The following is a 25,342-nucleotide window of genomic DNA, read 5'->3' as shown; positions in this document are numbered from 1 at the left end:
AGCCTGGCTAAACATGAGCAGTTTTATGGCCACCAGCCATTCGAGCCATAAATTTTTTAAACTTAACTACAATTTATAGCAAGCTGAGTGTTGTCATACAGCTAAGGATAGTATACATTGCTATAACTAGGCGAAACATTCAGCCGGCTCAATTCTGCAACTAAATATAAATTGATTTATAGACACTAACATCAGCGGAAAATATTATGGCAGTTGTTACCTATTTGAAACGGGAAGCTGCTTATAAACTTCGGACGGATACCAGACATCGCGAAGGTGGTTAACAGCAAGCCCGCTAAACACGATAACAACTTCAAGATCCAAATTCCTCAGTTTTTTTTTTTTACTAACAGCACTGAGCCTGGCTAAACGCGAGCAGTTTTATGGCCACCAGCCATTCCAGCCTATTCCTAGCGACTCATCATCATAATCTATCGGAGGCGTGTCATAGTAGTGCCAAAAGAAGCCCGCTCTGACTCTAGAAAACTTTACCGTCCCATTAGGGTAGGTGTATGTTGGTGCAAAAACCCTATAGCGTTGATAGTTGCGCACTTTTCGTTTCACATTTCGGTAACTTTCGTTCTCTTTCAAAACGTCGTAAAAGTTTGGACAGTCGACACCTTCAGCGAAATACTGGGCAGTTTGGAGAAATCCGTTCTGGTAGAGCTCGTACGTAAACACCGGTCCGCGTTTGGAATTGCGAACTTCCTTTATGTCCAGCAAGTATACAAGAAACGCGTTGACAACATTCGGTTTTATGAGCAAATATCCGCACAGTCTTACGAGAGACACGAGGTCGTATTGGAATGTCAGGTAATTTAGTTTCCACTCCAACATGTCACAGAGTATATGCACTGCCTCCGTCTCGAACGTTTCTGGTAGACACAGGTGCCTTTGGTCATGATTTTGTAAGCAAAGTGTGCACTTGCGCTCGGGTTCAGTGTGGCGGAGAAACGCGCAATAAAATTCGCTGGTGTGCGACAGAAGATGGAATGAAATCGAACGAGAAAAGTTTCTGCATGGCAAAGAGAGGACGGCCCTGTTATTACTGTCGAGAAATGTTTGGTACAGTTGAGGCAACAAGTCCATTTCCCTGAGCACTTCAAAAGACATTAGATCCGCCAGCGGTGACATCGGTCTAGCCATATTTGATGGGGTTATCTAATGCAATCAAACAAAAACATTGCCAAATTATTTCTTATGGACCTCACGATGTATATCGATTTTTGGTGTCCTGAGTTCGTATTCGCCATCAGAGTGTAAATAGACAATATCGATTGGATATACTAAAGCACTCACATTCTCCCTAAAACTTTTTCCCGCACTCAGTTTAAATTTACCAGGTGCTTCCTCCGAAAATTCGGCCAAATAGGCAGTTTTTCGGTCTTCTGTAAGCCTAATAACCCTACCTACAAAAACTTCAGGGAATTTTGCCGTCGAATTGGCTGCCACTAAAGCGACAAATTCTCCCGGGGTCGGTAGATATTCTACATTTCCCTCCTCGTCCGAATCACTTAGAACTTCAACGGAGTCGTCACCTACACTTCGAGAAGCCACAGAGGCCAATAGATCAAGCGCCCTGCTTTTCTTCTGGGCTAGCGGCCGTTCGTCGTAATATCTTTTCTGCGTTCTCACAGAATGTTTCATTAACGTGGCGAAAGATTCTCGGAGGGAGTAGTCGCCACTTTGAGGCAAGCTCAAAAAGTGATTCACCACGGCTTTTCTCATGTCAGCGGTAGTCAATTTGACGGAAAAATGTTTCTCGAACAAGGCCGATATGTAATTGGAGAAGGAGGTCAAAGAAAACGGGTCGCCTCTTTGATTGACAAAAAAATAATCGTGATCTTTCCCATTTAGTAAACGAGGTCTCATTTTAGTTTTATACATTTCAAGATAGTAGCAAAGGAATTTCATTGGAGTTAGGTCCGTTTTGTTTGGTCCATACGTTGCTCTCGTCTTATAAGCGTCTTCGATTAACACAACACTGCCGTCTTGATTGAAACAAATAAAATTCTGATCCCTCGATTGCTCCTCGTTTTGATCGTTAAAGATGCGCAGTGTAACGTATTCTTTGACGCGCCCGGGATTTGCCGAACAGTATAGTAAGAGCAAGCATAAATCCATGCAACTCCTAGCCTGACAAACGCCGGTTTTTTCAGTGACCTCCCATTTTAATTCTCGGCAAAGTTCTAGAAATTCAGAGTACACGACTTTTTCTACCTGGGGTTTCTTGGCTAATTCATCCACTCGATCTTTTCGCGATAGACGTTCTAATTGCCTTTGAATTGCTCTAATTTTTTCCGAGTTTTCACTTAAAAGATCAGAAGATTCTTGACTAGCGCGCGATTCAAGGGGTACTTTGTTGGCGCTTATGAAACATGTGATATATCGACTACAGGTAACTGCTTTGACACCACGCGTGTCCATCATGTACTTGACAAATTCTTGCACTAACGGCGGATCTTCGCAGTATTTCAAAGTTGGTTCAAGGCTTTTTACATTTTTCAAGAACCAAAGGAATGAGCCAAGTCTTTCGAGCATTTTGTTCAACGTGCTGCTCTGCAATGGACCCCCTTGTCGGTCGAAATTAAGATCACCCGAATAAAATTTACGAATTTCGGCTAATTCAGAGCGCAAGCGAGGTGACATCTCTGATTCAGGAAGACGTTGATTCGGTTTTTTTTTTAAACCACTGCTAACATCCGCAGTCGCAAGTACTGACTTTGCGCTAGGAGATTCGTCGCATGTAGCTGTTTCAGTCGCCGGACGACAAGGATCACCGAAATGGCAATCTTTCCGGATAGTGGCATCGCTATCGCTTGTATTAATCTGAGATTTTGAAGTAGATTGCTTCGGATGAGTGAAATCAATTTCATCGACGAACAACTCCAGATCGCGAAGGTGTCTGCTATCGCTTTTACTAGGCCCTACCAGAGAACTCAATTTATTTTGCGGATTATCTTTATCACTCACACAACTTTCACTTGTTCGAGCGAGTTCATTGCTATCACCAACGTTACTTCGCAAGAAACTAGAAGGAGTGTCTAAACTAGAAAAGCCTTGCGCTCTCAGTTCCCTACTCGTACTTTGAGCGTAACACGGATTCGCACTATTTTCCTCATTGCCTGGCAGGAAACTAGGTGGAATTTCTAAGCTCGGCGTCTGCTCTGTGAGACTGCTTCGAGGTTTTAGGCTAGAAGACCGAGTGTTTAAACTAGAAAAGCCTTGCGCTCTCAGTTCCCTATCCGTACTTTGAGCGTAACACGGATTCGCACTATTTTCTTCACTGCCTGGCAAGAAACTAGGTGGAATTTGTAAGCTCGGCGTCTGCTCTGTGAGACTGCTTTTTAGGCTAGATGGCCGAGTGTTTAAACTAGAAAAGCCTTGCGCTCTCAGTTCCCTACTCGTACTTTGAGCATAACACGGATTCGCACTATTTTCCTTACTGCCTGGCAAGAAACTAGGTGGAATTTCTAAGCTCGCCGTCTGCTCTGTGAGACTGCTTCGAGGTTTTAGGGTCAGGCTGTCGTCCGCTTGTCCTTGCAAGGAACTAGATTTAATGTTTATCCCCTCGCTATTATGCGCGGCACTGAAACTTCTTTGAACGAAGGCGGATTTGGCTTGAGAACTGCTTTCAAGTGTCAATGGAGTACCCAAAAAAGGCGCTGGGCCTTGTTCCCGGCCAAAATCTAGCAGCAGTCCTCGAAGGCGAAACAAATCTCGTTCGCTAATTAATGTAAAAGGATAAAAATTGGATGGAAGGCGTTCTTGCAAGGACAAACGTTCTTGAACTGTACATTCTATGATGTTAATATCCAGAAAACGCATCGCATTACTGAGATTTCTGTCTTCAATCGTACAGAACAATTTAGACCTCGCTTCTAGAAAACTATAGTAAATTTCCTTACCACGCCTAATTGCAGATAGATTTTCCATAGCTAACGACATCTTTTAAATCGAATTGTAATAAGTGTGAATAAAATTGAATTAAATTGAATTGAAAAGAAATGTCACTTTAGCCAGAATCGATAATTAACAAATAAAAACAGTAGCACATACTAGTAATAACAATAATAAAAGTTATTGGTTTTGGTGTTCTTACAATGCTATGTAGACGTGTTCAGCAAAAATTGATCTTGTTCTGGGACAGTCGTCTGCATGAAATTCAGCTTGTTGCTACACTAGTACGTGGAGCTGCAGTCATCTGCATGGCGGCGATATCAGAACTTCAAGCCCAAAGGTTCTGAAACAGACAGGAATTCGTCCAAATCAGTAAAAAGCTTTTACTTATACGATGAGCCTTTGTTTTCAGGGGCACCCTGTGAAACGTTATTTTAGGCGATCTGGAGTGGCTTTAAAGCTCTATAAGTTCATTTTAGGCAGCGCTATAATATTTTTATCTGTTTGGTCATTCTAGGAGTCTTTTCGAAATTAGTAAGGCATTTTTGTCCATTTCCCGAAAACCTTAGGTATTAATTCCTTTCCGAAAATCTTAGCTGACCTTTTTTTGGTACCCGAATCAACATTTTTATCAATCCAAAAACACTAGGCGTTAAATTTCCCATATCACGAAAGTTCGGGGTGAAAATTCCCTTTAGAAAATTGTAGGGGATTAAGGGCCTTCCGAACAGATAATTTACCGAAACGATACGTTGGGTGCCCCTGTGTTTTTGCGCGACCTCAGTGAGTAGAAATTGCGAGTCACACAACTGGGATTAAAAAAATCGAAAGAATAATTCTAGTTCTGACTAAGAGTGAGATGTGCCGTGTTCTCGAATCCTTGCATACAGGCAGCCGAACAAACACTATTCTTAATAGGTACTCACCAATTTCTTTAACAGCCTGGCGTAAAGGTGCCTTTTCCTTGAGTCGAGATGAAACTTTTAGAAATGGATCTACGAACGAAGAGAAAAGCGCTCATAATTTGTTGTCGAGAGTAACCTAATTATAATTCAAAGTTTCGATGAATCTAACGCTTGTCATTATCAAGAATGGAAAAAAACTCACCGATTTCTTGCTAACAGGCGAGCTGCCAGGCTTTGCCTTGCGTCGAGATTGTTCAAACAGTTAACTAGCTTGTACAAATAAATCCCTGCCGAGAGAGAAAAGCCACATTGCATATAAGTATCTTAGCTGGGGAAAACACAGTTTTGATCAGTTTTTCATCAGAAATTTTGCTGTGATTGCGGACTACATGCGGTACTCACCAGTGTATTGCAAAGCTCGGCTTTTGTTTCCATCCGAAGCGCTTGGTACTTTTTACATCCTGCGGCCAAGAAAAAGTCAAAAAACATGCATACATATCAGAAGACAGCTTTTTGAAATGCACCCGCTCAACATCGCTTGAATTTTTCCTGGCCTTATGCTGGTTGCAAGTAAATGAAGAAAAAGACTATCTTACCAAGTTACTTCTAATGGTGATAGGCCAAAGTACAAATTCAAAGCAAGGAAATGAAGCTTTTCATTCAAGTGGCGTCACTTAAAGGAGTTCTCTGATTGGTCCGTGTTGGAAGAAGAGGCACGGTAATGATAGACTAAAACAAGAACAATGTTATCAATAGTGCAAAGTGCAATCTGTGAAGTGTGACTTCCGGCTATTTGCGTATGACTCAAAGAAGGTCCGCTTCCGACAGTGTACTGGGGCAACGCAACCGCCCATTTGCAGCAAAGTACAAGTGAAGGTGTCAGTCAGATAAGGTGTTTTATTGTACGGATTACAAACGTCCTGATACTTAAAACGCGCAATGTTTTCACTCGTACAAAATTAATGAAACCAAAAAGGTTAACAGTGCAATGATTCCTACTGCGGGCAATGACCCCGGATCGCAGCGCAAAAACATCTTGTTTCCTCATTAACTAAGGGTTGACAATTGCGTTGAAGGAGAACACACAAGGGGCAGATTTCAACCCGTGTTTTCGAACGCCGGGTGATAATTAATAAAAGGCCCGAAAATCAATTAAAGGGGCAAATTCCAACCCGTTGTTTAACAGAGAGTGATAAGAATAATGAATTTAATGAATTTAATGGTAAGTATTCCATCCTCTTCTTGACGCCCGCTACTATGTAATAACTATTTACGGGGGATCTTTACAAAAGCTCAACAGAGCTTGCCTATGTTGAGCTTTAATGTGCACTGCATATTAAAAAAAAAATGACAAAATATCAACTAATTACGAAGCCCGCAAAGCAATGATTCATTCCTTTGAATCACACGGTAATACCCTTTTATTTATGTTTCTTTTTATTTATTATTTTATTTATTTTTTATTGCGTCGACGAAGGAGACGCTCCCTAATCGAGTCGTCCCAATACTGTACATCAGGCCCAGCGCGCGCGTTCCTTAGCGCGAGAAATCGAGAAAAGAGGTTGTATATCGGATATGATTGATATAAAAATAAATATAGAAAAGTGTCAAAAATGGTTTTAAAAAAACGCAGACGTTTCGGGTATATTAAACCCTTCTTCCGTGTGGTCATGTCATGCATCTCCGAGGAACTTTTCTTTCACCGTTCATTACAAAAACGTCACAATAGCATATTGACGTCCCGCGTGCGTTTCCTTCCGTTCCTCGTGGTTCCTGTAATCTTAATATGATTTATGCAACCCAGTTAGGTGTGTAAGGGTTTAAGCCGACGCACTATAATCTTTGATTACTACTAGTTTTATTTATGATTTTGGGAAAAAAAAATCACTAAATTTAAATTTGCAATTGAACACTGTTTTAATTAATTTCTAAATCGCAAATTTAAAGGAATATTAAAAGTGATTCTACTGAGACGAGAGGTTGAACCAAAATATAGTAAAACCGATTTTTAGCGCGTCACGACAGCGAAAATTAAAACCTTGGCTCTCGCGAAAATCAGAAAATCCTCACCCTGTACACCCTGGTGGGGTAAGATTTTGTCAAATATGGCGGCTACGCGTCGATCGAATAAGCGAAGTTGAAATCGCAGCCATCCACCAGCGCAGAAAAGCGACAAGTACGGCTAAGATTTTGACATATGTCATTCGTCAAGGTATCAACTTTTAATTTCTGTGGTTTATTTGGAGAAATGTTCAGGTGAGCATGAATTAGAAGCCAAAGTACACCAGAATTTGAAGAGTTATCCGTCTTCAGTTTATACCGCGTTAGGTGTTGTCATGGCTACCATTCTTCGTCGGAGGCCATTTCTTCGGTTCTTTGTTCGGCCCTTCCTTTCTTGCCGATGTTGTGTCGACGGGCTCCGAGGATATCCGATTTAGTGTCGGAAAAGTGGAAATTCCGCACCAGAGAGGTAAAATCTCGCTTTCATGAGGCAGATACGACCTAGGACTGAGCAAAGACGTGCCTTTCCCACCCGTCCCGGAGGCAAGGGGGACAGTTGTGTTCGCGTCTGCTTAGCAAAGACGGAAAAAGCGACGACATCTCTCTCAGCAGGTACTGTTGTTAGCCAAAGTACTGTGTTTTTCGTTAATTTACGCTGCATTATAGCATCAGTGGGAAAATATCTTTCTTTCTGGGCAATTGACGGGGCGAAATGTGTCCCTGGATCGGTCAATCGGTCATATATTTGCCTTTCAGCCATGCGTAATTGTCGGCCATCTTAAAGAGCACTGGAAGAATGTTTTTGTCAAAGGAAGGTATGTAAAGTTTGTTTTTCCTGCTGGCTGTTTGTAACAGTGCGTCCCTCTCGTTTTTTTTATTTTTTTATTTGGTGTACATGTGTGATTTTTTACCGCGAAAGTCCATCGACATTTAAGATAGCTTTTGCACGTGGCCTGCGATTTTTCCCGGGAGTCATTCAGTTGTACACTAACTTTTTTAACAGTTTGTTGAATATTGAGAGAATAGAAATGGGACGATAATTATTTGAACTTGTTTTTACACTGAAATAATAACGAGTAATTGATAAGTTGTTACACACATTTCAACCCTCATGCCTAAACAATAAATAAGTATTTTTAACCTGAAGAAGGCTGAACGGCCGAAACGTCGTTTTCATCAAACTCATCTGGACCAGTCAGAAGTTGGCCTATGCGTTTTCCCCCGTTTGTTTAACTAAAAATTTCCGTTAAGCCTCTATATCCATGGATCCTTCTACTGGGAGCGCATCGTTTGGTATAACCTCTTACTCAAGCTAATATATAAATATATATAGATTTGCAGAGTTGGATTATTATTTTGGTAGAAGACATTTATTGCTACTCAGAGTTTCATGCTTCTTACCAAGCAAATTATCATCGGGCAACTGCCAAGAACCAACAAATCTAGTTGGTGGCATACAGTATGCTTTGGTGCACAGAGTATAATTTTCAAATAGGAATTATTTGTTTGACAGATTGATTTGTGTATTTTCTTATACCATTGACCCAGGATATTACTTATTGATAGAACTTAACCCATTAAGCCACGATATCAATATTCATTTTCTCATAACTATTCTCAAATATTTCTTATGGCACTAGTGAGAAAAGTTTGTTACACATCAACACAAATTGTCTGCGGTGATCATTTCCATTATTCTCGTAACCTGAGTGGTTGATCAACAGTGAATGTTGTAATGAAAACTTAGTTTGAATGTTGCCTACAAGTTTACCTGTGCAAGCTGTAATTCTTGCAATGTCGGCGAAACCAGCCGACACCTTTCGACACGCATTCGCGAACACCTAAACAGGGACAGGACCTCGCATATCTTTCAACACCTTATTTATTTATTTATTTATTTATTTATTTATAATCACCACGACATGCAAACAGAAAGTTACAGTGAATAATAGACTAGGATCGTACATAAGTTTGGAGTAAATAATAGTAGTAAAAGAAGAAGTAAGAAGTGGCGAGGAGACCTCAAGAAACCCCGGGCTTATACTGAGAGGTCTCCTCGGAGATATGTTAGGACTAGTAAAGACATTGTATTTAGATTTTTTAAACATACCGTGGTAAGACTATAAAGACAATTAACAGAGTCGGACGTTTCATGCAATTAACTGGCAATCCGAGGCTTGCCGCACATCCCGCTCTGCTGAATGTTTTAAACCATGCGACCACAAAAGTCCAGGTCAAGATAAAAGAAGCGTTACACATCTCCTGGGAGATGGAGAAAACAACAACAATGAATTAACCATTTTCTGTTCTGTTTTCAGACTGGAACAACGTTCTCTTTTCACAACATGATGAGAAATCCAGAGATGGAAATATTGGTAAGTGTAACAAATTTTCATTAATTCATTTCAAATTTTCACACCAGGAAACTCTCAAGGTCCAGACATAGTGAGGATTGATAGATTGAGAGCTTTTTCGTGATTCTATGGGTGGTGGGGCATGGCAGTTTTTAGTCGGTGGAGTGATTTGTCAACTGAAACCTGGTGGCACACTAATAACTGACTTGGCTGACTGATTTATGCAGTGCGGCGGCTAATGAAGTAACATGATGCTCTGTATATAACCGTAGTACTGAGTCCAGTCTAGTTATATTACTAGCAGCCAGTCAACAGATGGCTTGAACTAATGGTTCTCTCAGTTTTAAGTATTATGCCAATCATTTGCATTACTCCTTTGGGTGATTGGTTGGCTTCATTGTTATAAGTAATGGTAATAGGGTTGAGTGGAGTACAATTCAGGGAGTAATTGGGCTAGTAATTTCAAATCAGCCGAGCACGTAGTGTGAGGCCGATTTGAAATTACGAGCCTGATTACCCCTGAATTGTATGGCACGAAGTCCTATAACCAATTAATTGTGCCAATAACAAAATGCGAGAATCTCTGTCTTGGAATATTTAGTATTAGTATAATTACTCGGGTGATTATAGAGATTCTGTTGATCTTATTGGTCAAGGAATGCGTCATATCCCACTATAATCACCTTGTGCGAGGTGATTATAGCGGGAGCATTAACTTTCAACATGCCCGCTTAGCTATTTGTTGACATTTCTGAAAAAGAAGTAAATGGGATGAAAGATAATGCAATTCCAAAAGGCACTAAAGATGCAGCTAAGTCCTAGGTGATACTTTTCGAAGGCAAGAGATGAAAATTTTGCTTATTGTAATAAAAAAAACCCTTGTAAATGGCATGTTGTCGATCTCGATGACTTAAAATGAAGACAACAAATTAAGTTGAATTCGAGCAAGATTTTCTTTATTAACAGAATGATTTCACAAACAAAACGAGTTTAAAACAGAATTTGAAAGCATGGAAGTAAACAAGATGAATAAATGTCTCTGTAAGTTTTATTTTTCAGTGACAAGAAAAGAAAACAGTTTTTATAATCTGAAAACTGTTTGTTGTCGGTTCGAGCGGCTCTCGACCACCGCCTCACAACAAAATATTTTCATCTGCGACAACTGTGTACTTGTTTAGTGAAGCCAAATGACTTAATTCCTACCTGAAGCAGCTTATCTCCGAGGGCAATTTATAAACGCCCGTTAACTGGCGAAGCCATCATGTCAACAAGAAATTGTGCAATAAAATGCTATCGCTAACACTTGTGATCCCGGCTCGGGTTTTACACCAAACAGCCTGGTTCATCTCCGTCTGTTTTGGTAAACGGGTCGGAGAAACCCAACATTCATTCACAGAAGTCAGTGCTTCGTCTTAATGAAGCCGCAGTTAAAGAATACTGACATTGTGCTTGAGGCCGTGCGCAGTTTATCCATTGCGCATGTGATTTCGATTGAGCATGTGATCGGCAGACTGCGCATCTCTGTTCATTGACGCGTGACAATTTGAAACAAACAAACAAAATCGACATTTTTCGGACGGTACTTGTTTTTCTCTGACAATCGCCTCAGGTTCATTAAATATTGGTGAATGTTCCCCTCGACGAATATTCACCAATATTTACTTCGTCTTCGGCGAATAATTATTGTTAAATAAAAGTCACTGGACCAGTTAGTTTCCTCCATTTTTCTTTTCCAGTTGAAGCTGGACAGCTTACCTGGTCACAATTTTTTCATTGATTTTGATTGGTTATCATGTGCCATGTAGTGAACTTTCATTGGCTAGTGGCATTTGCTACTTGATTTTCATTTGGTTCTTTAACTGTCCGATTTGACCAGTCCGATTATAAGCCTCTAGTAATCGGACAGGTCAAATCGGACAGTTTTGGAGTTACATAGCAAAATAAAGCTATAAATATGGGCTGTTAAGAACCAATCATATTCAAGCATTTTGTTATTGACACAATTAAACTCAGAAGTGATGCCCTAGAGACTGTGGGTGAAACATGCACCCACTGTAATCCTAAATCAAGGCCAATTTTTGTGGTTTAATTCAGCATCTAAAATTATTGTTATTAAAGATACATAACAGCTATAAATAGCCCATGAGAGTACTGAGTCGCTTCCCTGATGGCACATCAGAAAAAAATGTTAGCAAGTGATGAGATAGATACAATAATAGCCCACATATAAGAACCTAAAATTTTCAATTTGGCCTAAGTAGGTTCTAATATATAAATGGTACTTAAAGCAAATTTAGCCTACCATGGTTCTTAAAATAGGTTCTTATATTTTCATATGAATTTTTCTTCTGAATACACCATATATATTGTACGTAAAAGTTTGTACAGTTAAACCTTCAAAACAACATTATTAAAAATCTTTTTTAGAAATATTATTTTAGAAGACACTGAAAAGAAAAAAGAAGGAGATGAAAAGCAACAAGGTAAAAAACACTTCAATCAATCATTAGTTGTTTATTATAAGTTAAAAGTGAAGACACGCCTTTGGAAAACCAATGCGCAGCCGCTTTGCTGGTCCAAAAACTCACAATGACTTTGCGTTCATTGCAAGGAACATGTCTTTTGTTAGAAATAGGAGCGTTAATTCCCTTTACGAGCCGAGGCAGTTGGTGGGTAGATTAATTCCAAGGAAAATGTATTTTCAAGTCAAGTTAATTCAAGGCAAGCCTTTGGGAAACCAATGCGCGGCCGGTTTGCTTGTCAAACTGCCTTCAAAAGCGGTGACAATGAATTCTCTACTTAACTAAAAGCGGTGACTAGACTAACGCCTTTGGAAAAGCAATGCGCACCGGCTTTTTGCTGGTCAAAAACTCACCATGACTTTATTTTCTTAGAAATAGGAGCGTTAATTCCCTTTACGAGCCGAGGCAGTTGGTGGGTAGATTAATTCCAAGGAAAATGTATTTTCAAGTCAAGTTAATTCAAGGCAAGCCTTTGGGAAACCAATGCGCGGCCGGTTTGCTTGTCAAACTGCCTTCAAAAGCGGTGACAATGAATTCTCTACTTAACTAAAAGCGGTGACTAGACTAACGCCTTTGGAAAAGCAATGCGCACCGGCTTTTTGCTGGTCAAAAACTCACCATGACTTTATTTTCTTAGAAATAGGAGCGTTAATTCCCTTTACGAGCCGAGGCAGTTGGTGGGTAGATTAATTCCAAGGAAAATGTATTTTCAAGTCAAGTTAATTCAAGGCAAGCCTTTGGGAAACCAATGCGCGGCCGGTTTGCTTGTCAAACTGCCTTCAAAAGCGGTGACAATGAATTCTCTACTTAACTAAAAGCGGTGACTAGACTAACGCCTTTGGAAAAGCAATGCGCACCGGCTTTTTGCTGGTCAAAAACTCACCATGACTTTATTTTCTTAGAAATAGGAGCGTTAATTCCCTTTACGAGCCGAGGCAGTTGGTGGGTAGATTAATTCCAAGGAAAATGTATTTTCAAGTCAAGTTAATTCAAGGCAAGCCTTTGGGAAACCAATGCGCGGCCGGTTTGCTTGTCAAACTGCCTTCAAAAGCGGTGACAATGAATTCTCTACTTAACTAAAAGCGGTGACTAGACTAACGCCTTTGGAAAAGCAATGCGCACCGGCTTTTTGCTGGTCAAAAACTCACCATGACTTTATTTTCTTAGAAATAGGAGCGTTAATTCCCTTTACGAGCCGAGGCAGTTGGTGGGTAGATTAATTCCAAGGAAAATGTATTTTCAAGTCAAGTTAATTCAAGGCAAGCCTTTGGGAAACCAATGCGCGGCCGGTTTGCTTGTCAAACTGCCTTCAAAAGCGGTGACAATGAATTCTCTACTTAACTAAAAGCGGTGACTAGACTAACGCCTTTGGAAAAGCAATGCGCACCGGCTTTTTGCTGGTCAAAAACTCACCATGACTTTATTTTCTTAGAAATAGGAGCGTTAATTCCCTTTACGAGCCGAGGCAGTTGGTGGGTAGATTAATTCCAAGGAAAATGTATTTTCAAGTCAAGTTAATTCAAGGCAAGCCTTTGGGAAACCAATGCGCGGCCGGTTTGCTTGTCAAACTGCCTTCAAAAGCGGTGACAATGAATTCTCTACTTAACTAAAAGCGGTGACTAGACTAACGCCTTTGGAAAAGCAATGCGCACCGGCTTTTTGCTGGTCAAAAACTCACCATGACTTTATTTTCTTAGAAATAGGAGCGTTAATTCCCTTTACGAGCCGAGGCAGTTGGTGGGTAGATTAATTCCAAGGAAAATGTATTTTCAAGTCAAGTTAATTCAAGGCAAGCCTTTGGGAAACCAATGCGCGGCCGGTTTGCTTGTCAAACTGCCTTCAAAAGCGGTGACAATGAATTCTCTACTTAACTAAAAGCGGTGACTAGACTAACGCCTTTGGAAAAGCAATGCGCACCGGCTTTTTGCTGGTCAAAAACTCACCATGACTTTATTTTCTTAGAAATAGGAGCGTTAATTCCCTTTACGAGCCGAGGCAGTTGGTGGGTAGATTAATTCCAAGGAAAATGTATTTTCAAGTCAAGTTAATTCAAGGCAAGCCTTTGGGAAACCAATGCGCGGCCGGTTTGCTTGTCAAACTGCCTTCAAAAGCGGTGACAATGAATTCTCTACTTAACTAAAAGCGGTGACTAGACTAACGCCTTTGGAAAAGCAATGCGCACCGGCTTTTTGCTGGTCAAAAACTCACCATGACTTTATTTTCTTAGAAATAGGAGCGTTAATTCCCTTTACGAGCCGAGGCAGTTGGTGGGTAGATTAATTCCAAGGAAAATGTATTTTCAAGTCAAGTTAATTCAAGGCAAGCCTTTGGGAAACCAATGCGCGGCCGGTTTGCTTGTCAAACTGCCTTCAAAAGCGGTGACAATGAATTCTCTACTTAACTAAAAGCGGTGACTAGACTAACGCCTTTGGAAAAGCAATGCGCACCGGCTTTTTGCTGGTCAAAAACTCACCATGACTTTATTTTCTTAGAAATAGGAGCGTTAATTCCCTTTACGAGCCGAGGCAGTTGGTGGGTAGATTAATTCCAAGGAAAATGTATTTTCAAGTCAAGTTAATTCAAGGCAAGCCTTTGGGAAACCAATGCGCGGCCGGTTTGCTTGTCAAACTGCCTTCAAAAGCGGTGACAATGAATTCTCTACTTAACTAAAAGCGGTGACTAGACTAACGCCTTTGGAAAAGCAATGCGCACCGGCTTTTTGCTGGTCAAAAACTCACCATGACTTTATTTTCTTAGAAATAGGAGCGTTAATTCCCTTTACGAGCCGAGGCAGTTGGTGGGTAGATTAATTCCAAGGAAAATGTATTTTCAAGTCAAGTTAATTCAAGGCAAGCCTTTGGGAAACCAATGCGCGGCCGGTTTGCTTGTCAAACTGCCTTCAAAAGCGGTGACAATGAATTCTCTACTTAACTAAAAGCGGTGACTAGACTAACGCCTTTGGAAAAGCAATGCGCACCGGCTTTTTGCTGGTCAAAAACTCACCATGACTTTATTTTCTTAGAAATAGGAGCGTTAATTCCCTTTACGAGCCGAGGCAGTTGGTGGGTAGATTAATTCCAAGGAAAATGTATTTTCAAGTCAAGTTAATTCAAGGCAAGCCTTTGGGAAACCAATGCGCGGCCGGTTTGCTTGTCAAACTGCCTTCAAAAGCGGTGACAATGAATTCTCTACTTAACTAAAAGCGGTGACTAGACTAACGCCTTTGGAAAAGCAATGCGCACCGGCTTTTTGCTGGTCAAAAACTCACCATGACTTTATTTTCTTAGAAATAGGAGCGTTAATTCCCTTTACGAGCCGAGGCAGTTGGTGGGTAGATTAATTCCAAGGAAAATGTATTTTCAAGTCAAGTTAATTCAAGGCAAGCCTTTGGGAAACCAATGCGCGGCCGGTTTGCTTGTCAAACTGCCTTCAAAAGCGGTGACAATGAATTCTCTACTTAACTAAAAGCGGTGACTAGACTAACGCCTTTGGAAAAGCAATGCGCACCGGCTTTTTGCTGGTCAAAAACTCACCATGACTTTATTTTCTTAGAAATAGGAGCGTTAATTCCCTTTACGAGCCGAGGCAGTTGGTGGGTAGATTAATTCCAAGGAAAATGTATTTTCAAGTCAAGTTAATTCAAGGCAAGCCTTTGGGAAACCAATGCGCGGCCGGTTTGCTTGTCAAACTGCCTTCAAAAGCGGTGACAATGAATTCTCTACTTAACTAAAAGCGGTGACTAGACTAACGCCTTTGGAAAAGCAATGCGCACCGGCTTTTTGCTGGTCAAAAACTCACCATGACTTTATTTTCTTAGAAATAGGAGCGTTAATTCCCTTTACGAGCCGAGGCAGTTGGTGGGTAGATTAATTCCAAGGAAAATGTATTTTCAAGTCAAGTTAATTCAAGGCAAGCCTTTGGGAAACCAATGCGCGGCCGGTTTGCTTGTCAAACTGCCTTCAAAAGCGGTGACAATGAATTCTCTACTTAACTAAAAGCGGTGACTAGACTAACGCCTTTGGAAAAGCAATGCGCACCGGCTTTTTGCTGGTCAAAAACTCACCATGACTTTATTTTCTTAGAAATAGGAGCGTTAATTCCCTTTACGAGCCGAGGCAGTTGGTGGGTAGATTAATTCCAAGGAAAATGTATTTTCAAGTCAAGTTAATTCAAGGCAAGCCTTTGGGAAACCAATGCGCGGCCGGTTTGCTTGTCAAACTGCCTTCAAAAGCGGTGACAATGAATTCTCTACTTAACTAAAAGCGGTGACTAGACTAACGCCTTTGGAAAAGCAATGCGCACCGGCTTTTTGCTGGTCAAAAACTCACCATGACTTTATTTTCTTAGAAATAGGAGCGTTAATTCCCTTTACGAGCCGAGGCAGTTGGTGGGTAGATTAATTCCAAGGAAAATGTATTTTCAAGTCAAGTTAATTCAAGGCAAGCCTTTGGGAAACCAATGCGCGGCCGGTTTGCTTGTCAAACTGCCTTCAAAAGCGGTGACAATGAATTCTCTACTTAACTAAAAGCGGTGACTAGACTAACGCCTTTGGAAAAGCAATGCGCACCGGCTTTTTGCTGGTCAAAAACTCACCATGACTTTATTTTCTTAGAAATAGGAGCGTTAATTCCCTTTACGAGCCGAGGCAGTTGGTGGGTAGATTAATTCCAAGGAAAATGTATTTTCAAGTCAAGTTAATTCAAGGCAAGCCTTTGGGAAACCAATGCGCGGCCGGTTTGCTTGTCAAACTGCCTTCAAAAGCGGTGACAATGAATTCTCTACTTAACTAAAAGCGGTGACTAGACTAACGCCTTTGGAAAAGCAATGCGCACCGGCTTTTTGCTGGTCAAAAACTCACCATGACTTTATTTTCTTAGAAATAGGAGCGTTAATTCCCTTTACGAGCCGAGGCAGTTGGTGGGTAGATTAATTCCAAGGAAAATGTATTTTCAAGTCAAGTTAATTCAAGGCAAGCCTTTGGGAAACCAATGCGCGGCCGGTTTGCTTGTCAAACTGCCTTCAAAAGCGGTGACAATGAATTCTCTACTTAACTAAAAGCGGTGACTAGACTAACGCCTTTGGAAAAGCAATGCGCACCGGCTTTTTGCTGGTCAAAAACTCACCATGACTTTATTTTCTTAGAAATAGGAGCGTTAATTCCCTTTACGAGCCGAGGCAGTTGGTGGGTAGATTAATTCCAAGGAAAATGTATTTTCAAGTCAAGTTAATTCAAGGCAAGCCTTTGGGAAACCAATGCGCGGCCGGTTTGCTTGTCAAACTGCCTTCAAAAGCGGTGACAATGAATTCTCTACTTAACTAAAAGCGGTGACTAGACTAACGCCTTTGGAAAAGCAATGCGCACCGGCTTTTTGCTGGTCAAAAACTCACCATGACTTTATTTTCTTAGAAATAGGAGCGTTAATTCCCTTTACGAGCCGAGGCAGTTGGTGGGTAGATTAATTCCAAGGAAAATGTATTTTCAAGTCAAGTTAATTCAAGGCAAGCCTTTGGGAAACCAATGCGCGGCCGGTTTGCTTGTCAAACTGCCTTCAAAAGCGGTGACAATGAATTCTCTACTTAACTAAAAGCGGTGACTAGACTAACGCCTTTGGAAAAGCAATGCGCACCGGCTTTTTGCTGGTCAAAAACTCACCATGACTTTATTTTCTTAGAAATAGGAGCGTTAATTCCCTTTACGAGCCGAGGCAGTTGGTGGGTAGATTAATTCCAAGGAAAATGTATTTTCAAGTCAAGTTAATTCAAGGCAAGCCTTTGGGAAACCAATGCGCGGCCGGTTTGCTTGTCAAACTGCCTTCAAAAGCGGTGACAATGAATTCTCTACTTAACTAAAAGCGGTGACTAGACTAACGCCTTTGGAAAAGCAATGCGCACCGGCTTTTTGCTGGTCAAAAACTCACCATGACTTTATTTTCTTAGAAATAGGAGCGTTAATTCCCTTTACGAGCCGAGGCAGTTGGTGGGTAGATTAATTCCAAGGAAAATGTATTTTCAAGTCAAGTTAATTCAAGGCAAGCCTTTGGGAAACCAATGCGCGGCCGGTTTGCTTGTCAAACTGCCTTCAAAAGCGGTGACAATGAATTCTCTACTTAACTAAAAGCGGTGACTAGACTAACGCCTTTGGAAAAGCAATGCGCACCGGCTTTTTGCTGGTCAAAAACTCACCATGACTTTATTTTCTTAGAAATAGGAGCGTTAATTCCCTTTACGAGCCGAGGCAGTTGGTGGGTAGATTAATTCCAAGGAAAATGTATTTTCAAGTCAAGTTAATTCAAGGCAAGCCTTTGGGAAACCAATGCGCGGCCGGTTTGCTTGTCAAACTGCCTTCAAAAGCGGTGACAATGAATTCTCTACTTAACTAAAAGCGGTGACTAGACTAACGCCTTTGGAAAAGCAATGCGCACCGGCTTTTTGCTGGTCAAAAACTCACCATGACTTTATTTTCTTAGAAATAGGAGCGTTAATTCCCTTTACGAGCCGAGGCAGTTGGTGGGTAGATTAATTCCAAGGAAAATGTATTTTCAAGTCAAGTTAATTCAAGGCAAGCCTTTGGGAAACCAATGCGCGGCCGGTTTGCTTGTCAAACTGCCTTCAAAAGCGGTGACAATGAATTCTCTACTTAACTAAAAGCGGTGACTAGACTAACGCCTTTGGAAAAGCAATGCGCACCGGCTTTTTGCTGGTCAAAAACTCACCATGACTTTATTTTCTTAGAAATAGGAGCGTTAATTCCCTTTACGAGCCGAGGCAGTTGGTGGGTAGATTAATTCCAAGGAAAATGTATTTTCAAGTCAAGTTAATTCAAGGCAAGCCTTTGGGAAACCAATGCGCGGCCGGTTTGCTTGTCAAACTGCCTTCAAAAGCGGTGACAATGAATTCTCTACTTAACTAAAAGCGGTGACTAGACTAACGCCTTTGGAAAAGCAATGCGCACCGGCTTTTTGCTGGTCAAAAACTCACCATGACTTTATTTTCTTAGAAATAGGAGCGTTAATTCCCTTTACGAGCCGAGGCAGTTGGTGGGTAGATTAATTCCAAGGAAAATGTATTTTCAAGTCAAGTTAATTCAAGGCAAGCCTTTGGGAAACCAATGCGCGGCCGGTTTGCTTGTCAAACTGCCTTCAAAAGCGGTGACAATGAATTCTCTACTTAACTAAAAGCGGTGACTAGACTAACGCCTTTGGAAAAGCAATGCGCACCGGCTTTTTGCTGGTCAAAAACTCACCATGACTTTATTTTCTTAGAAATAGGAGCGTTAATTCCCTTTACGAGCCGAGGCAGTTGGTGGGTAGATTAATTCCAAGGAAAATGTATTTTCAAGTCAAGTTAATTCAAGGCAAGCCTTTGGGAAACCAATGCGCGGCCGGTTTGCTTGTCAAACTGCCTTCAAAAGCGGTGACAATGAATTCTCTACTTAACTAAAAGCGGTGACTAGACTAACGCCTTTGGAAAAGCAATGCGCACCGGCTTTTTGCTGGTCAAAAACTCACCATGACTTTATTTTCTTAGAAATAGGAGCGTTAATTCCCTTTACGAGCCGAGGCAGTTGGTGGGTAGATTAATTCCAAGGAAAATGTATTTTCAAGTCAAGTTAATTCAAGGCAAGCCTTTGGGAAACCAATGCGCGGCCGGTTTGCTTGTCAAACTGCCTTCAAAAGCGGTGACAATGAATTCTCTACTTAACTAAAAGCGGTGACTAGACTAACGCCTTTGGAAAAGCAATGCGCACCGGCTTTTTGCTGGTCAAAAACTCACCATGACTTTATTTTCTTAGAAATAGGAGCGTTAATTCCCTTTACGAGCCGAGGCAGTTGGTGGGTAGATTAATTCCAAGGAAAATGTATTTTCAAGTCAAGTTAATTCAAGGCAAGCCTTTGGGAAACCAATGCGCGGCCGGTTTGCTTGTCAAACTGCCTTCAAAAGCGGTGACAATGAATTCTCTACTTAACTAAAAGCGGTGACTAGACTAACGCCTTTGGAAAAGCAATGCGCACCGGCTTTTTGCTGGTCAAAAACTCACCATGACTTTATTTTCTTAGAAATAGGAGCGTTAATTCCCTTTACGAGCCGAGGCAGTTTGGTGGGTAGATTAATTCCAAGGAAAATGTATTTTCAAGTCAAGTTAATTCAAGGCAAGCCTTTGGGAAACCAATGCGCGGCCGGTTTGCTTGTCAAACTGCCTTCAAAAGCGGTGACAATGAATTCTCTACTTAACTAAAAGCGGTGACTAGACTAACGCCTTTGGAAAAGCAATGCGCACCGGCTTTTTGCTGGTCAAAAACTCACCATGACTTTATTTTCTTAGAAATAGGAGCGTTAATTCCCTTTACGAGCCGAGGCAGTTGGTGGGTAGATTAATTCCAAGGAAAATGTATTTTCAAGTCAAGTTAATTCAAGGCAAGCCTTTGGGAAACCAATGCGCGGCCGGTTTGCTTGTCAAACTGCCTTCAAAAGCGGTGACAATGAATTCTCTACTTAACTAAAAGCGGTGACTAGACTAACGCCTTTGGAAAAGCAATGCGCACCGGCTTTTTGCTGGTCAAAAACTCACCATGACTTTATTTTCTTAGAAATAGGAGCGTTAATTCCCTTTACGAGCCGAGGCAGTTGGTGGGTAGATTAATTCCAAGGAAAATGTATTTTCAAGTCAAGTTAATTCAAGGCAAGCCTTTGGGAAACCAATGCGCGGCCGGTTTGCTTGTCAAACTGCCTTCAAAAGCGGTGACAATGAATTCTCTACTTAACTAAAAGCGGTGACTAGACTAACGCCTTTGGAAAAGCAATGCGCACCGGCTTTTTGCTGGTCAAAAACTCACCATGACTTTATTTTCTTAGAAATAGGAGCGTTAATTCCCTTTACGAGCCGAGGCAGTTGGTGGGTAGATTAATTCCAAGGAAAATGTATTTTCAAGTCAAGTTAATTCAAGGCAAGCCTTTGGGAAACCAATGCGCGGCCGGTTTGCTTGTCAAACTGCCTTCAAAAGCGGTGACAATGAATTCTCTACTTAACTAAAAGCGGTGACTAGACTAACGCCTTTGGAAAAGCAATGCGCACCGGCTTTTTGCTGGTCAAAAACTCACCATGACTTTATTTTCTTAGAAATAGGAGCGTTAATTCCCTTTACGAGCCGAGGCAGTTGGTGGGTAGATTAATTCCAAGGAAAATGTATTTTCAAGTCAAGTTAATTCAAGGCAAGCCTTTGGGAAACCAATGCGCGGCCGGTTTGCTTGTCAAACTGCCTTCAAAAGCGGTGACAATGAATTCTCTACTTAACTAAAAGCGGTGACTAGACTAACGCCTTTGGAAAAGCAATGCGCACCGGCTTTTTGCTGGTCAAAAACTCACCATGACTTTATTTTCTTAGAAATAGGAGCGTTAATTCCCTTTACGAGCCGAGGCAGTTGGTGGGTAGATTAATTCCAAGGAAAATGTATTTTCAAGTCAAGTTAATTCAAGGCAAGCCTTTGGGAAACCAATGCGCGGCCGGTTTGCTTGTCAAACTGCCTTCAAAAGCGGTGACAATGAATTCTCTACTTAACTAAAAGCGGTGACTAGACTAACGCCTTTGGAAAAGCAATGCGCACCGGCTTTTTGCTGGTCAAAAACTCACCATGACTTTATTTTCTTAGAAATAGGAGCGTTAATTCCCTTTACGAGCCGAGGCAGTTGGTGGGTAGATTAATTCCAAGGAAAATGTATTTTCAAGTCAAGTTAATTCAAGGCAAGCCTTTGGGAAACCAATGCGCGGCCGGTTTGCTTGTCAAACTGCCTTCAAAAGCGGTGACAATGAATTCTCTACTTAACTAAAAGCGGTGACTAGACTAACGCCTTTGGAAAAGCAATGCGCACCGGCTTTTTGCTGGTCAAAAACTCACCATGACTTTATTTTCTTAGAAATAGGAGCGTTAATTCCCTTTACGAGCCGAGGCAGTTGGTGGGTAGATTAATTCCAAGGAAAATGTATTTTCAAGTCAAGTTAATTCAAGGCAAGCCTTTGGGAAACCAATGCGCGGCCGGTTTGCTTGTCAAACTGCCTTCAAAAGCGGTGACAATGAATTCTCTACTTAACTAAAAGCGGTGACTAGACTAACGCCTTTGGAAAAGCAATGCGCACCGGCTTTTTGCTGGTCAAAAACTCACCATGACTTTATTTTCTTAGAAATAGGAGCGTTAATTCCCTTTACGAGCCGAGGCAGTTGGTGGGTAGATTAATTCCAAGGAAAATGTATTTTCAAGTCAAGTTAATTCAAGGCAAGCCTTTGGGAAACCAATGCGCGGCCGGTTTGCTTGTCAAACTGCCTTCAAAAGCGGTGACAATGAATTCTCTACTTAACTAAAAGCGGTGACTAGACTAACGCCTTTGGAAAAGCAATGCGCACCGGCTTTTTGCTGGTCAAAAACTCACCATGACTTTATTTTCTTAGAAATAGGAGCGTTAATTCCCTTTACGAGCCGAGGCAGTTGGTGGGTAGATTAATTCCAAGGAAAATGTATTTTCAAGTCAAGTTAATTCAAGGCAAGCCTTTGGGAAACCAATGCGCGGCCGGTTTGCTTGTCAAACTGCCTTCAAAAGCGGTGACAATGAATTCTCTACTTAACTAAAAGCGGTGACTAGACTAACGCCTTTGGAAAAGCAATGCGCACCGGCTTTTTGCTGGTCAAAAACTCACCATGACTTTATTTTCTTAGAAATAGGAGCGTTAATTCCCTTTACGAGCCGAGGCAGTTGGTGGGTAGATTAATTCCAAGGAAAATGTATTTTCAAGTCAAGTTAATTCAAGGCAAGCCTTTGGGAAACCAATGCGCGGCCGGTTTGCTTGTCAAACTGCCTTCAAAAGCGGTGACAATGAATTCTCTACTTAACTAAAAGCGGTGACTAGACTAACGCCTTTGGAAAAGCAATGCGCACCGGCTTTTTGCTGGTCAAAAACTCACCATGACTTTATTTTCTTAGAAATAGGAGCGTTAATTCCCTTTACGAGCCGAGGCAGTTGGTGGGTAGATTAATTCCAAGGAAAATGTATTTTCAAGTCAAGTTAATTCAAGGCAAGCCTTTGGGAAACCAATGCGCGGCCGGTTTGCTTGTCAAACTGCCTTCAAAAGCGGTGACAATGAATTCTCTACTTAACTAAAAGCGGTGACTAGACTAACGCCTTTGGAAAAGCAATGCGCACCGGCTTTTTGCTGGTCAAAAACTCACCATGACTTTATTTTCTTAGAAATAGGAGCGTTAATTCCCTTTACGAGCCGAGGCAGTTGGTGGGTAGATTAATTCCAAGGAAAATGTATTTTCAAGTCAAGTTAATTCAAGGCAAGCCTTTGGGAAACCAATGCGCGGCCGGTTTGCTTGTCAAACTGCCTTCAAAAGCGGTGACAATGAATTCTCTACTTAACTAAAAGCGGTGACTAGACTAACGCCTTTGGAAAAGCAATGCGCACCGGCTTTTTGCTGGTCAAAAACTCACCATGACTTTATTTTCTTAGAAATAGGAGCGTTAATTCCCTTTACGAGCCGAGGCAGTTGGTGGGTAGATTAATTCCAAGGAAAATGTATTTTCAAGTCAAGTTAATTCAAGGCAAGCCTTTGGGAAACCAATGCGCGGCCGGTTTGCTTGTCAAACTGCCTTCAAAAGCGGTGACAATGAATTCTCTACTTAACTAAAAGCGGTGACTAGACTAACGCCTTTGGAAAAGCAATGCGCACCGGCTTTTTGCTGGTCAAAAACTCACCATGACTTTATTTTCTTAGAAATAGGAGCGTTAATTCCCTTTACGAGCCGAGGCAGTTGGTGGGTAGATTAATTCCAAGGAAAATGTATTTTCAAGTCAAGTTAATTCAAGGCAAGCCTTTGGGAAACCAATGCGCGGCCGGTTTGCTTGTCAAACTGCCTTCAAAAGCGGTGACAATGAATTCTCTACTTAACTAAAAGCGGTGACTAGACTAACGCCTTTGGAAAAGCAATGCGCACCGGCTTTTTGCTGGTCAAAAACTCACCATGACTTTATTTTCTTAGAAATAGGAGCGTTAATTCCCTTTACGAGCCGAGGCAGTTGGTGGGTAGATTAATTCCAAGGAAAATGTATTTTCAAGTCAAGTTAATTCAAGGCAAGCCTTTGGGAAACCAATGCGCGGCCGGTTTGCTTGTCAAACTGCCTTCAAAAGCGGTGACAATGAATTCTCTACTTAACTAAAAGCGGTGACTAGACTAACGCCTTTGGAAAAGCAATGCGCACCGGCTTTTTGCTGGTCAAAAACTCACCATGACTTTATTTTCTTAGAAATAGGAGCGTTAATTCCCTTTACGAGCCGAGGCAGTTGGTGGGTAGATTAATTCCAAGGAAAATGTATTTTCAAGTCAAGTTAATTCAAGGCAAGCCTTTGGGAAACCAATGCGCGGCCGGTTTGCTTGTCAAACTGCCTTCAAAAGCGGTGACAATGAATTCTCTACTTAACTAAAAGCGGTGACTAGACTAACGCCTTTGGAAAAGCAATGCGCACCGGCTTTTTGCTGGTCAAAAACTCACCATGACTTTATTTTCTTAGAAATAGGAGCGTTAATTCCCTTTACGAGCCGAGGCAGTTGGTGGGTAGATTAATTCCAAGGAAAATGTATTTTCAAGTCAAGTTAATTCAAGGCAAGCCTTTGGGAAACCAATGCGCGGCCGGTTTGCTTGTCAAACTGCCTTCAAAAGCGGTGACAATGAATTCTCTACTTAACTAAAAGCGGTGACTAGACTAACGCCTTTGGAAAAGCAATGCGCACCGGCTTTTTGCTGGTCAAAAACTCACCATGACTTTATTTTCTTAGAAATAGGAGCGTTAATTCCCTTTACGAGCCGAGGCAGTTGGTGGGTAGATTAATTCCAAGGAAAATGTATTTTCAAGTCAAGTTAATTCAAGGCAAGCCTTTGGGAAACCAATGCGCGGCCGGTTTGCTTGTCAAACTGCCTTCAAAAGCGGTGACAATGAATTCTCTACTTAACTAAAAGCGGTGACTAGACTAACGCCTTTGGAAAAGCAATGCGCACCGGCTTTTTGCTGGTCAAAAACTCACCATGACTTTATTTTCTTAGAAATAGGAGCGTTAATTCCCTTTACGAGCCGAGGCAGTTGGTGGGTAGATTAATTCCAAGGAAAATGTATTTTCAAGTCAAGTTAATTCAAGGCAAGCCTTTGGGAAACCAATGCGCGGCCGGTTTGCTTGTCAAACTGCCTTCAAAAGCGGTGACAATGAATTCTCTACTTAACTAAAAGCGGTGACTAGACTAACGCCTTTGGAAAAGCAATGCGCACCGGCTTTTTGCTGGTCAAAAACTCACCATGACTTTATTTTCTTAGAAATAGGAGCGTTAATTCCCTTTACGAGCCGAGGCAGTCTGGTGGGTAGATTAATTCCAAGGAAAATGTATTTTCAAGTCAAGTTAATTCAAGGCAAGCCTTTGGGAAACCAATGCGCGGCCGGTTTGCTTGTCAAACTGCCTTCAAAAGCGGTGACAATGAATTCTCTACTTAACTAAAAGCGGTGACTAGACTAACGCCTTTGGAAAAGCAATGCGCACCGGCTTTTTGCTGGTCAAAAACTCACCATGACTTTATTTTCTTAGAAATAGGAGCGTTAATTCCCTTTACGAGCCGAGGCA

The 25,342-nt window shown here is 41.4% G+C and overlaps 1 protein-coding gene and 2 long non-coding RNA genes across 4 annotated transcripts; 1 reads left to right on the top strand and 2 right to left on the bottom strand.

Moving 5' to 3' along the window:
- Window positions 1-44: 44 nt before the first annotated feature.
- Window positions 45-3,327, bottom strand: LOC146448200 (uncharacterized; the record flags this gene model as incomplete). The annotated part of the gene is made up of 1 exon (XM_085102685.1): window positions 45-3,327. A coding segment is annotated over one exon (2,136 nt), but the record flags the coding sequence as incomplete, so codon positions are not given.
- Window positions 3,328-3,390: 63 nt separating this feature from the next.
- Window positions 3,391-5,420, bottom strand: LOC146448199 (uncharacterized). Of its 2 annotated transcripts, XR_014861236.1 has the most exons (5): window positions 5,402-5,420; window positions 5,208-5,266; window positions 5,008-5,092; window positions 4,827-4,895; window positions 3,391-4,243 (listed from the first exon to the last, which is right to left on the bottom strand). It is a non-coding gene; the product is annotated as an uncharacterized LOC146448199 (long non-coding RNA). The 2 variants fall into 2 exon arrangements; XR_014861235.1 differs by lacking the exon at window positions 5,402-5,420 and having other exon boundaries at window positions 5,208-5,362.
- A 1,440-nt stretch (window positions 5,421-6,860) lies between these two features.
- On the top strand, window positions 6,861-11,715 carry LOC146448198 (uncharacterized). Its single transcript, XR_014861234.1, has 4 exons — window positions 6,861-7,418; window positions 7,563-7,621; window positions 9,125-9,181; window positions 11,588-11,715. It is a non-coding gene; the product is annotated as an uncharacterized LOC146448198 (long non-coding RNA).
- The last annotated feature ends 13,627 nt before the right edge of the window (window positions 11,716-25,342 follow it).

Source organism: Pavona decussata, unplaced genomic scaffold, assembly GCF_977016875.1.
Source record: "Pavona decussata unplaced genomic scaffold, jaPavDecu1.1 SCAFFOLD_1266, whole genome shotgun sequence".
Classification (NCBI taxonomy): Eukaryota; Metazoa; Cnidaria; class Anthozoa; order Scleractinia; family Agariciidae; genus Pavona; species Pavona decussata.
This window is presented reverse-complemented; position numbering and strand designations above follow the sequence as displayed.